The sequence below is a fragment of the Nesoenas mayeri genome, assembly GCF_963082525.1.
Source record: "Nesoenas mayeri genome assembly, chromosome: Z".
NCBI classification, from domain to species: Eukaryota; Metazoa; Chordata; class Aves; order Columbiformes; family Columbidae; genus Nesoenas; species Nesoenas mayeri.
In genome coordinates, this window is record NC_137542.1 from 4740507 (window position 1) to 4753430 (window position 12924).

The 12924-nt window shown below is 51.9% G+C and overlaps 2 protein-coding genes across 2 annotated transcripts; both read left to right on the plus strand.

The window, feature by feature from the left end:
* On the plus strand, positions 1–1059 carry LOC308051622 (inositol 1,4,5-trisphosphate receptor-interacting protein-like 1; the record flags this gene model as incomplete). The annotated part of the gene is made up of 1 exon (XM_080362181.1): positions 1–1059. The coding sequence occupies one exon, from the start codon at positions 1–3 to the stop codon at positions 1057–1059; it is 1059 nt and encodes a 352-aa protein (XP_080218307.1).
* A 10234-nt stretch (positions 1060–11293) lies between these two features.
* Positions 11294–12406, plus strand: LOC308051623 (inositol 1,4,5-trisphosphate receptor-interacting protein-like 1; the record flags this gene model as incomplete). Its single annotated transcript, XM_080362182.1, has 1 exon — positions 11294–12406. The coding sequence occupies one exon, from the start codon at positions 11294–11296 to the stop codon at positions 12404–12406; it is 1113 nt and encodes a 370-aa protein (XP_080218308.1).
* Positions 12407–12924: the final 518 nt, after the last annotated feature.

Consider the following 12924-nt stretch of genomic DNA (forward strand, 5'->3'; position numbering starts at 1 on the left):
ATGCAGCGGCCAGTTCGGGACCTGGAGAGAGATTGCAAGTTTGTGACAAGCTTTGTGGAAATCTTCATCCATGTCTACCAGTGTATCTTCTCCAATACCTCTTTCCCAGTGCTGGAAAAAGCCATCGAGGTGGGCAGTGCCTTTGAAGGTTGGAGTCCCCGTGAGGAAGACGTCACCTACCGCCTGATTTTGCCCCTGAAGCCTCCCCGTGGACACATCTTCCACCTGGAGCCGGGCCCCGTGTGGCCAATGAGGAACTTTCGCATCCGGGTGGAGTTGGTGTGTACCTGTGAGATGGAGCAGCCGGCAGGAGAGACACGTTGCTTCCTCCACGACCCCGAGCAAGAGCACGGGAGGAATGCAGCCTTCAGCATCCTCGACGACCTCTGCACTGCCTCCTACCTAGATGCGCAGAAAACTGCGCGCTATTTCCAGATGTTCCTGAGACGTTCCTGGAGTGCTATGCATCTTTCAGCCATACGCCGCCTAACAGTGCTGCCCTCCGACCGCTCCTGCAAATTCTGTGTGACAAATCGCCGGGGGAAAAGGATTTTCATTGAGTTGATGTTTGGGGTGCAAGAAGGCGACTCGGACATCTTTGTGAGCAGCCAGTATACAGAGGCTGCCTACACTCCAAACACCATGTGGCCAGAGACCTATGCTGTGGCAGAGATGAAGTTCTTCAGGTATATTGCCAGAAAGGCACATCCTGACACCTCCTACCTCAGATGCCTGCAGCTCTGTGTCCGCTGCCTGCTGGGCAGAGACTTTTCCACCTATACGCTGAAGACAGTTATGATGCACATGCTGGCCGCCCTGCCGCGGTCAACCTGGCACAGGAGGTATTTCTGGCAATGGCTGAACACCGTCCTGCACTACCTGCAGAGATGTCTGCGCGAGAAACGCCTGAACCACTTCTTCATTGGCAATGAGAACGTGCCTGAGGAGATCATCGTGCCTCAGGAATTGCGCACGGCTGAACCCTTCAACCTCTTCCAGCACCTGACGCAGAATCCTTACGCCTCTGCGCACGCAAAGCTTGAGTTTGAGGAGCTGTGAAAACGGGTTCATAGGATGCTTATCGACGGACGCTGAAAGAGGTCATCCTGCTCAGAGCTGTGTCTGCGCAGGTCACAGCTGCTGGCAGACGACCGTGTCTTCCGGGAAGAAGAAAGACAGGAGAATGCAGGGCATGGGAAGGGAAGGAAAGAGTGCTGCACCTTTCCTGCCCAGCAAAAGCGCATCCTGGGGAGTGGGACACCATGCAGCTGAAGAGGCCATCACGAGGAGTCTTGTGACAGGGACTCCACTACCACCCGCACAGCAACTGCGCTCTCTCTCTCTTCAACGGCATCCATTCCATTCCTTCTGGGAGCTTTACCACGTGCAAAGCTGCCCATAAGCGTTGTGTTTGAATAAAGCTTGTGTTGTGAGTTCTTGCGTCGCTTTTGTGGGGATCGTGGGCATAAGGTGCTGACTGCTCAGCTGCCACAGAGCCAGGGAGCGTTGTGCAGAAGAGCTGATGGGATGGGCTGTGGTCTCTCTGCTTCTGTAAATCAGGCTCCTCCTTGCGTCCATGCTTCCTCATCGGGGCAATGAGAACAACTCATCAGCCTCCGGAAGGTGGTCCATCCAGTGCAGCAGAGGGAGCAGAGGACGCAGGAGCAGAGTGCCGTGGCCTTGGGAGCACTGTGCTTTTCTGCCTTGCAGCAGTGGCAGCTCTAGTCTTTGTCCTGCTCTTTGGGCTCTGCTGGCGGCTAGAGAAAAGGAGCTGTGCCTGTGTCGCTATGAATGAGGAGGAGAGATCCAGCAGCAACACAGCGCAGGAGAAGGAAGAGGAGACAGGGCTGAGCAACACGACGAAGAGGAAAGTGAAGAAGATCCCTGTGATGATAGTCATTTGAGCACGGTTTCTGAAAAGCACATTCAGTATCCAGTAACCTCTTCCAGCACCTGGCGCAGAATCCTTACGCCTCTGAGCATGCAAAGCTTGACTTTGAGGAGCTGCCAAGTCGGGTTCATAGGATGCTTCTCGACAGACGCTGAAAGAGGTCATCCTGTGTTAAGGAGTGTCTTAAAGATAAAGGACATGAATTCATGGAGCAGTTGCATGACCAGAGTTTGTTCTAAGAAGTGTTTTGTCCTAATGTTTGTTCTAATAAGAGTTCTGTTCTGATAAGTTAGCGGTTTGTCATGGTTTCGGAGTTTGGCATAACTAGGCCTCGATGCCTCAGGAGGCCTCGGTGGAAGCTGCTGATCGTGAGGGAGCGGCAAGGACACTGTGACCGTGATGGGTCTTGTAAACAACTTCAGGGAGGTGGGAGTTGAGAAGGCGCGAAACTCGCGCGGCTACCTAGCCGCTGGTAGGAGGGTTAAGGCAAATGTAACCTTTGGATCTAAGCCAATCAGCAGGTGACAAGTATGCATAATTATCGTAATCTGTATAAATAGGTGTCATTAACGGCAATAAACTTGAGCAATGCGTTATCACTTCCACTGAGTCGGCCTAGCTTGTTCCTCTACCGCTCACGACTGGCGCCCACACAGGGACCCTCGACAAAAAAGGGACTATTATGGGAGCGGCGGACGCAGAGTAGCACCGGTATCGCAGCAACCGGGGGGTCAAGAGCGACCGAACGCTGGTCACGCGGCGTGTCGTTCCGAAGGCTGAGCCATCCGAAAGGGGTTCGCCGTCCGCAGGGGCTACCAGAAAGGGCTGCAACTGGTGCCAGAATCAGGGAGGCATCAGCGATAATTATAGGGTAAGAGTATATTTCGTATATATAGATATGGATCTCGAGGTAGCCCTAGATTTATTACAGCACTTCTTAGAAAAGCGGGGAGTAGGCTGTACCAAGCATTTAGCGGGATTAGTAACGTTAGGTAAAGTTAAGGGTTGTTTTCAGAATCCGGATTCTCTTTTTGATGTTAGTGAATGGCGAAAACTAGGGGATGTGTTATGGGATATGGTTATAGATGAGGATAAATCAGCAAAGAAACTAATGAAACCATGGCGGGAAGTTGTAAACAATATTAAGCGTTATCAGTTAGAAAATAATTTAGCGGCGGTTGCGACAGAACGATTCGGGGGGGAAGGGAGTGTATCGACAGGAGCACTGCCAGCTAACGACCTGTTGTTTGGGAACAATCGTGTTCCAGTCCCCCCTAGGGGTATGCCCATTACAGTAACTAAGAAAGTAAAAGCTGAAGGTACTGATTCTGTAAGCCCCCCTCCAATCCCCCCGCGACCCTGCACCCCCACAGCTCCTCCGCCGCCTGAGGGGGAGGAGGAAGATGAAACTGTGGGTCCGGTAGCTAAGCTGCCGGGGTCGCAAAGGTGAGCCAGAGTAAATCAGATTAATTGGAGAGAGATAATGAAACAAGCAGCCGAAAATAAACAGTGTGATATCATTGGGGACCTCACTAGCGCCCAAGCTTTTCCTGTTCAGTTTGGAACAGTTGATGATGACACGCTTCAGGGTTTTTATAGCCCGTTGAACTGGAAGTTGTTGTCTCAACTGCGTAGCACAGTGAATGAGTCTGGGTTGCACGGGGAACCCACAAAACAATTACTAAACTGTATCTGGGGGGGAACCCTCCTATGTCAGGAAGATATTAAGGTCATCATGAGGATGATCATGACCCAGTCTCAATTACTGCTCTGGCAAGCGCATTGGCAGCGCTATTGTGAAATATCAGCGCACCACCCTAGAAATCCAAATGATCCCCTTTATGGAGTAACTGTTGAACAATTAACTGGGACGAGGTGGGGGGTTTGTTACTATTGACGCCCAACCTCAGTTAGGGCCGGACGTTTGTCTTGAAGCCATGCGAACGCCTCGATTAGCAATAGGTGCGGTAAAGACCTCCCCCACCCCGCCGTCATACATGGCTATAAAGCAGGGTAGAGAGGAGCCATTTGCGCAATTTATTGACCACGTAACTGCAGCGATAGAACAGACAAACGTACAGAGGTGGATGAAACCAGCACTGCTGAGGCAGTGTGTCCTAGAGAACACTAATCAACCTACAAAGGCCATAATATTAACATTGCCAGGAGATGCAACTATAGAGCAGATGTAAGATCGCATGAGTAGGGTGCCAGTGGGGCCGCAGGCGATGCTAGTGGAGGCAGTGAGGGAGCTAGGGAAAGATCTGATACAGGCCCAGCAGCAAGCCTTTGCAGCCCCAGCCCCCTTGCGCCAAGCTGAGAGGCAACCTTCGACCCTACAACAGCACCAAGTGCCCGTTCCCAGCTCCAACCCGTTCCTGCCAGCTCCTTGCGCCCAGCCACAAGAGGGAGTCTCGGCCTGGACCTGGCAACAGCAGCATGAACTATCTTTGTATATTCGGGGACTCTGAGGTAGTGCCTGCGAAGCCTCATGCCGGGGTCCCTGACACCAGTAAACCACAAGGCCCGCAATGGATCCCAGCTAGATGGACTAAAGCAGTTCTGGACAGCCGACCACCGAGAACATCTGAGGGCGAAGAATCTGCATAAGTGTAATCATCTGAGACTGATATCGGAATTTTCTTAAAATGTGGCAACTTCTGATCATAATGTTAAACGTTTACACAGTTGCAGGGTTTGTAAGTAAGTCTTTGTTCGACCCTCAGGAAAATGTCTGGCTAACCCTTGGGAGAGCTGCCAACACATTACCTTTTGTGCTAGTTTGTCCACCCCAAGTGCACCCTTCGTTACATGTCTCATTGGGGTACCATTGAATAACAGTTCCTATGGCCTCTTTAACCGATCGCTCTCTGAGCAGCAGCGGGAACATTCACGTCCCACTCTGGGACGGAGTGGGCTCAAGGATTTTCTTATTCAGCCTCCATACTGGCAGAAGCCTCCTGATGGGCCCGAGCCACAAGAAACTGAATTAGTAGACTCCTTAAACGCTTCCTATTGTATATTCCTCAACAGCTCGAAGACCCGCTGTGCAGTAGCCGGAAGCTGGCACTGCAACCTTACCGTGACTCCAGTCTCCCCAGTAGGTAATGAGACACAATGGGAGAACCGGTGGTGTCAAAAGGTCCTGCATAATAAGAGTCACCCAGTTGGTGTCTCCCATTTCCCTAAACGTCTGCCTGTGGGGTGGTTTCTTATCTGTGGCAACCGTGCCTGGAATGGTATACCAGCCCGAACGATGGGAGGTCCATGCACGATTGGTCAATTTAGACTAGCTTTGCCACATCATCACCCAAATAGATCTAATCCTGTAAGGTGGAAAAGGGACATTACAGAAACCCTTGATAACACCTGTGATGACAACATACGGCTCTGGAATAAATGGGAAATAATATTTGCGTCATTTTTTACCCCAGGTGTTGCTGCCGCCCAAGCACATAGAAATTTAGAGAGGTTATCTTGTTGGGTAGTAAAACAAGCCAACCTTATGAGTAGAGTGCTTCCAGATTTAGCAGAGAGCATCAGTAGTGTGCAACATGCCGTGTTACAGAATCGGATGGCCATTGATTTTTTGCTCCTAGCCCATGGCCATGGATGTGAGGACTTTGATGGTATGTGCTGTATGGATCTAGAAGATAAGTCACGATCAATTCACAAAGAAATTAAGCAGTTAATAGATCGCTCGCAGCAAATCAAAGAAGACGTAGGGCTGTTTGGCCTGGAAGGCCTCACGAAGTGGCTGGGACTGGGAGGATGGATCAAAGGCCTCTTGCAAGGTTTGTTAGATATTCTGAATATTGCAGTTATTGGACTTTTGTGTCTAAGATGTGTCTTATGTTGCATTAAAAGAATGTTAGAGCGCGCATTGGGACAAATTCTGCTCGTGCAAAAAGAAAGAGGGGGAATTGTTAGGGAGTGGCTTAAAGATAAAGGACATGAATTCATGGAGCAGTTGCACGACCAGAGTTTGTTCTAAGAAGTGTTTTGTCCTAATGTTTGTTCTAATAAGAGTTCTGTTCTGATAAGTTAGCGGTTTGTCATGGTTTCGGAGTTGGGCATAACTAGGCCTCGATGCCTCAGGAGGCCTCGGTGGAGGCTGCTGATCGTGAGGGAGCGGCAAGGACACTGTGACCGTGATGGGTCTTGTAAACAACTTCAGGGAGGTGGGAGTTGAGAAGGCGCGAAACTCGCGCGGCTAGCTAGCCGCTGGTAGGAGGGTCAAGGTCTCTCTCTCTTCAACGGCGTCCATTCCATTCCTTCTGGGAGCTTTATCACGTGCAAAGCTGCCCAGAAGCGTTGTGTTTGAATAAAGCTTGTGTTGTGAGTGCTTGCGTCGCTTTTGTGGGGATCGTGGGCATAAGGTGCTGACTGCTCAGCTGCCACAGAGCCAGGGAGCGTTGTGCAGAAGAGCTGATGGGATGGGCTGTGCTTTTCTGCCTTGCAGCAGTGGCAGCTCTAGTCTTTGTCCTGCTCTTTGGGCTCTGCTGGCGGCTCGAGAAAAGGAGCTGTGCCTGTGTCGCTATGAATGAGGAGGAGAGATCCAGCAGCAACACAGCGCAGGAGAAGGAAGAGGAGACAGGGCTGAGCAACACGAGGAAGAGGAAAGTGAAGAAAATCCCTGTGATGATAGTCATTTGAGCAGGGTTTCTGATAAGCACATTCAGTATCCAGTGCCGAACATGGCCAGCAAGTGCCAGGTGGCAGAGGAAGTAGAGGTGACTTCCTCCACGTTTTCAGATTGCTCTTCTTCAATAGTTTCTTCCACACACTGCAGCCAGTCATTGGAGCGGGCAGCACTTGCGAAGGCTGGAATCCTCATGGGAACCATGTTGTCTACCCCCTGCTTGTGCCCCTGCATCCTGCCCTTGGCCGTTCCTTCCACCTCGACCTGAGCATCGTGGAGCAGGTGCTGGCAAGAGACCCCTGCAACCATGTGGAGCTGCAGCATGCCTGGATGAGGAAACATCTGGTGGAGAATGTGCTGAGCATGTGCATATCCCTGAGGACACACTGAGTAAATATCGCCCTGCGTCACCCCTCTTCCACGTTATGGTGCTGCCCTTCTCCCGCTAATGCAATCTTCAGCTAGATGACTGCTTCAACAGGACTGTTTGCGTTTTGTGGACGATCGGCGGGGAGGAAGGCAAGTCGGACATCCTCCTGAGCATTTGGTAGGCCGAGGCGGCTTTACTGGTGTTGCTTTCTCTCTGATAGGACTGTGCTTTTTCAAGTAGCATTTGGTCATCTCATGATGTCATACTCATCCTTCATGGGTCCTTAGGATTTTTCATCTCTACGTTTTGGTTTCGCTTGTCTTTAGCAGGAATTGTATACTCCTTTACAGCAGCTAGAACAAACACATGAAAGTTGCCTGCCTCTTTCTGTCTAGATATTTATCACACACAATTTGGCAATATTCAGGTCATTGTATTTATAGTGTTCCTTTTATCCCCTCTTTCCGGCAGCGGACAGTAAACACCCCCAACTGTGGCACGCCTCCTGCCCAAGGCACATGTCAAGGCATCTTTTATACTCCCTCTCTTCTAACTCTGAAATTAATCTCTGTCCCAAAACGGAATACTATGCTGGGTAGGACTCCTTTTTTGAACATGAGGATTTTAAAGATACACATGTCCTGGTTTTGTTAAAAACAAGACCCATTCTCTTCTAGTGATTTTTCTTTCAGCTAAGTTCTTCTAGGCAGCTGTACTTTTCTGAGTTTTAGCCTGCGTATTTTTCCTCGGATGCTGTACTGGGTGCTGATAAGAAGACCAAGGGAATGCTGAAGAAGCTCGTGTTTAGATTTATTATCATGGTAGCCAAGAAAGACTGATAAGTTTTCCCACGTTCCGTCGTGAGAGGGGCGTGTTTGAGGAGGGGTGCATGGAACAGGTGACTTAAATTGACCAATTAAGTATTCCATCCCATAACCGTCATACCCCGTTATATAAGAGGGTGATCACGAGGGTCACTCTCTCTTCAACCAAGGCCGGCATCTAGAGAGGACCCTGTCTGTCTGCCTGGGATGTACAGGCCTCAGGCCCTGCATCCCTGCAACCGGTTTCCAGTTTGCTTTGCAGTCCCACCCGTGACTTCCAGGGGTCTGAGCTGCAGCTGCTGGAGCCGCCAGCTCCGCACACCCAGCTCCACAGCTGCTGGAGTGACGCCAGCTCCACATCGAGCATTCGAGGTTGGTTTTGTATATATTGTATCTATATTCTCTTTCTATTAGTAGCATTAGTAAAAGCCTTTAAAACCTTTCAACTTGAAATCTAAGCCTCTCTTCCTTCCTCCCTATATTTCCTATCATCTCACTGATGTACAGGAAGTGGGTGGTGGGAGGTGAGGGGGTAACAGGGAGCGTCCCCCACAGCTTTTTGCCGCCTTGCCTTAAAGCGTGACACACTCCAGATGGGTTCACGTGTAGGAGGTAGGAACCACTCTGCTGCCAGGCGGTTGTACATATTACAGATGGAAGACCTAACTACTCTCAGCGGCCGTTCCCACCAATTTTGCTGCAACCCCTGTTCGTGATCCTGTTGCAAGAGTGTGGCAGAATGCAAACCCCCCTCTCTCCCCCTTCCTCCTTCTACTGTATGACCAGTACATGCTCATATGTTCCATGTTACGTTGCTTATTTACGTCAAAAAGCACTATTTTGAGATTCCCTATAAATACTTAAAAGCCAGACACTAAATAAAAGGTGAGAACAAAAGACACATAGAAAAACATCAGATTTGTGTGCAAACCAAAGAGGATGTGCCACAAGCTGTGCTCAGAGAAAGCAGTAACTGAGTAGAAACATCATAGGTTTGCTTTCGTACCTTTGATGGTGCTTATCTATGTACTTATGATGGTACTTATCTATGATGTCAGATACTGGGGGGTTTCACAGAGGTGAAAGAGGCTCCAGGATGCAGATGCGATTGTCCTGGAATAGAGAACTGAGAGCACTGCGTAACAGGCAGGATCCAGGAGAAGGCGGGCAAGCAAAGCTGAGCCGCCCACTGCCCGCACTAGAAGCAAGGCCACCAGGAAAGGGGCACAGCTGGGGCAGACTAGCATCCAGGCAGATCACTTAGGCTATTGCATGCCATTAGCATCATGCTTCCTATTTAAGGAGAATCGGGATCTTCCGGCTAGTGTCAGAGCTGGCATGGAGACCTGTTTGGAGGAGTTCTGGTTGGGAGGTTCTTTATTTCAGTCTTTTACCATTCTGCCGGTTTGCAGAGGCCTTTCTGCCTCTTTCTCTCTTCTCTCTCTGGGATGGCTTGTTCTGGACGAGGGTGCTGCTTCCTTGGACGGGCTGCTCGGTGCAGACAGAGTTCAAGAGGAATTGCACTGGTTGCCTTTTATGTTTTATTTGCATTTTATATACATTCTTTTTACTAGCGGTGTATTAGTGATCATTTGCTATTTTATTAAACTGTGTTTGTTTCATTCCACGAGTTCCTCCCTTCCCTTTCATGTCTCTCCCCTACTTGGGGATGGGAGGAGCAGGGGAGTCAACAAGTGGCTATCGTGGCTCTATTGCTAGCTGGAGTTTCACCATGTCCTGGAGCTGCGAGGTCGCTCACGAGACTGCTCATCATGTTTGCGAGGCTCACAGCTGACTGCAGGTGACAACTTCATACCATAGGGACATGGTGTGGAGACTCTCACAACTGTGGCGGTGATTTCACATGGGAAAAAAAACTCCTTGGCAGCTCCACCTGCAGCAGGACCAAGAGAGAGGCACCGCTGATGTGTCTCCGCGTGTTCACTGGGGTCCAGGAGGAGAATCTGCTGATCCCAGACACACTCCGGGGAGCTGGTACCACAGAGCTGAACATGCCGGACGTGGAGAAACCAGTGCTCTATCGGCAGTGGGAGCTGCCCACTAGAAAAACTGCACCTGGAGACCCTCATCACCCGCAGGAATTGTCTCTTTGGAAGCAACGTCCTCTCTCAGTGGCACAGCAGGAAGAGAGATCCTGCCACAGAGAGGCCCCATCTCCCAGTCACAATTTCCACCATCACCCATCCCGGGGTGTCGTGAAGGCAACAAGGGCCCATCCATGACCACCAGAGCAGCGGCCAGCAGCAAGGGAGCTGATCCCATCTCATGGGATAGGATGTCAGGGAGCAAAGCATCCATGGGTCACATCACCCAGTTTTATACTTGGCAAGGGTCTGGGGGGCTTCCGTCTGCTTGGTAAACAGAACCCTGGCAGTGCTGTCCGGCTCGGGGGCTCTGTACATTGTCAGCGTTGGCTTTGGCTGCCAGGGGCAGCTGCGAGTGGCTGGGCCAGGGTGGTCCGGACGGGCAGGGCCGGCGGGCGTGCCTGTGACGCGCTCTGGCGCCTGTGACATCACAAGGGACCAGTCCCCACGGGGCGATTATCAGGGGCGCCAGCAGCAGCGCTGCCTCAGTCCGGCCTGGGCCAGCGGTGAGTGCGCAGGCGGGGGAGGCCGGGCTGGACGGGGCCGGGGCAGAAACGCGGCCCCCGGGGCTGGGCTCTCACCCTGCATGGAGGGCCCGGCCGCTCGCGGGAGCACCTTGGCCAGGGCACGGAGCGGCCGCCACCGGGGCCGGGGCAGCCCTTGCTGCCTCCCAGCTGCCTCGGCCCCGTTCCTACCTGCCCCCAGCTCCTGGCGGCCCCCGGCCCCTCTCCCCCTTCACCTGCCCCCTCCCTCCCGCCCAGCCCCACTCAGCCCCTTCTCTCCCTTCTCCTGCAGGACATGGCTCTCTTGGACCTTTTCGTCGGGCTTTTTCAAATTCTTACCCTCAACGTGCAGTTGGTGGGCTATGAGCTGGATGAGGAGACGCACGAGCGCATGGAGCAGCGTGCGCAGATGATGAAACAGGAGATGACTCGGCTGTGGCAGGAGATAGAGGAGAGGAGCCGGGAGCAGAGCAGCCAGGAGCAGAGCGGCTTTGCCTGGCCATCCCTGCTCCTCTCTGCCTTGCAACACTGGCTGTGCTGGGCCGTTGCTGCAGTCCTGGTCCTGCTCCTTGTGCTCTGCTGCTGTCTCAGGAAATGGAGCCGTGAGCCAGAGAGAGAAGAGGAGAGCTCTGCTGAAGAGGTAGGGGAGGAGAAACAGGAAGGAGAGAATGAGGATGCAAATGAAGCCGTAGAAGCAAGTGATCATGCAAATGAAGCTGAAGAGAATGATAATGCAAATGAAGACGATGAAGGCAACGATGATGCAAACGAAGCTCAGGAAGAGCATGATGATGCAAATGAACCTGGAGAAGAAAATGACGATGCAAATGAAGACGAAGAAGAGAACAATGATGAGAATGAAGATGAAGATGAGAATGATGATGAAAATGAAGATGAGGAAGAGAATGATGAGGAAGAGGAAGACGAAGAAGGAGATGATAATGCAAATGACCCGGGAATGTTTTTTGACGAAGACATGCAGTGGCTAGTTCGGGGCCTGGAGAGAGATTACAAGTCTGTGAGGAGCTTTATGGAAATCTTCATCCATGTCTACCAGTATATCTTCTCCAACACCTCTTTCCCAGTGCTGGAAAAAGCCATCGAGGTGGGCAGTGCCTTTGAAGGTTGGAGTCCCCGTGAGGAAGACGTCACCTACCGCCTGATTTTGCCCCTGAAGCCTCCCCGTGGACACATCTTCCACCTGGAGCCAGGCCCCGTGTGGCCAATGAGGAACTTTCGCATCCGGGTGGAGTTGGTGTGTACCTGTGAGATGGAGCAGCCGGCAGGAGAGACACGTTGCTTCCTCCACGACCCCGAGCAAGAGCACGGGAGGAATGCAGCCTTCAGCATCCTCGACGACCTCTGCACTGCCTCCTACCTAGATGCGCAGAAAACTGCGCGCTATTTCCAGATGTTCCTGAGACGTTCCTGGAGGGCAATGCATCTCTCAGCCATACGCCGCCTAACAGTGCTGCCCTCCGACCGCTCCTGCAAATTCTGTGTGACAAATCGCCGGGGGAAAAGGATTTTCATTGAGTTGATGTTTGGGGTGCAAGAAGGCGACTCGGACATCTTTGTGAGCAGCCAGTATACAGAGGCTGCCTACACTCCAAACACCATGTGGCCAGAGACCTATGCTGTGGCAGAGATGAAGTTCTTCAGGTATATTGCCAGAAAGGCACATCCTGACACCTCCTACCTCAGATGCCTGCAGCTCTGTGTCCGCTGCCTGCTGGGCAGAGACTTTTCCACCTATACGCTGAAGACAGTTATGATGCACGTGCTGACCGCCCTGCCGCTGTCAACCTGGCACAGGAGGTATTTCTGGGAATGGCTGAGCACCATCCTGCACTACCTGCAAAGATGTCTGCACGAGAAACGCCTGAACCACTTCTTCATTGGCAATGAGAATGTGCCTGAGGAGATCATCTTGCCTCAGGAATTGCGCACGGCTGAACCCTTCAACCTCTTCCAGCACCTGACGCAGAATCCTTACGCCTCTGCGCACGCAAAGCTTGAGTTTGAGGAGCTGCGAAAACGGGTTCATAGGATGCTTCTCGACGGACACTGAAAGAGGTCATCCTGCTCAGAGCTGTGTCTGCGCAGGTCACAGCTGCTGGCAGACGACCGTGTCTTCCGGGAAGAAGAAAGACAGGAGAATGCAGGGCACGGGAAAGGAAGGAAAGAGTGCTGCACCTTTCCTGCCCAGCAAAAGCGCATCCTGGGGAGTGGGACACCATGCAGCTGAAGAGGCCATCACGAGGAGTCTTGTGACAGGGACTCCACTACCACCCGCACAGCAACTGCCCTCTCTCTTTCTTCAACGACATCCATTCCATTCCTTCTGGGAGCTTTACCACGTGCAAAGCTGCCCAGAAGCGTTGTGTTTGAATAAAGCTTGTGTTGTGAGTTCTTGCGTCGCTTTTGTGGGGATCGTGGGCATAAGGTGCTGACTGCTCAGCTGCCGCAGAGCCAGGGAGCGTTGTGCAGAAGAGCTGATGGGATGGGCTGTGGTTTCTCTGATTCTGTAAATCAGGCTCCTCCTTGCGTCCATGCTTCCTCATCGGGGCAATGAGAACAACTCATCAG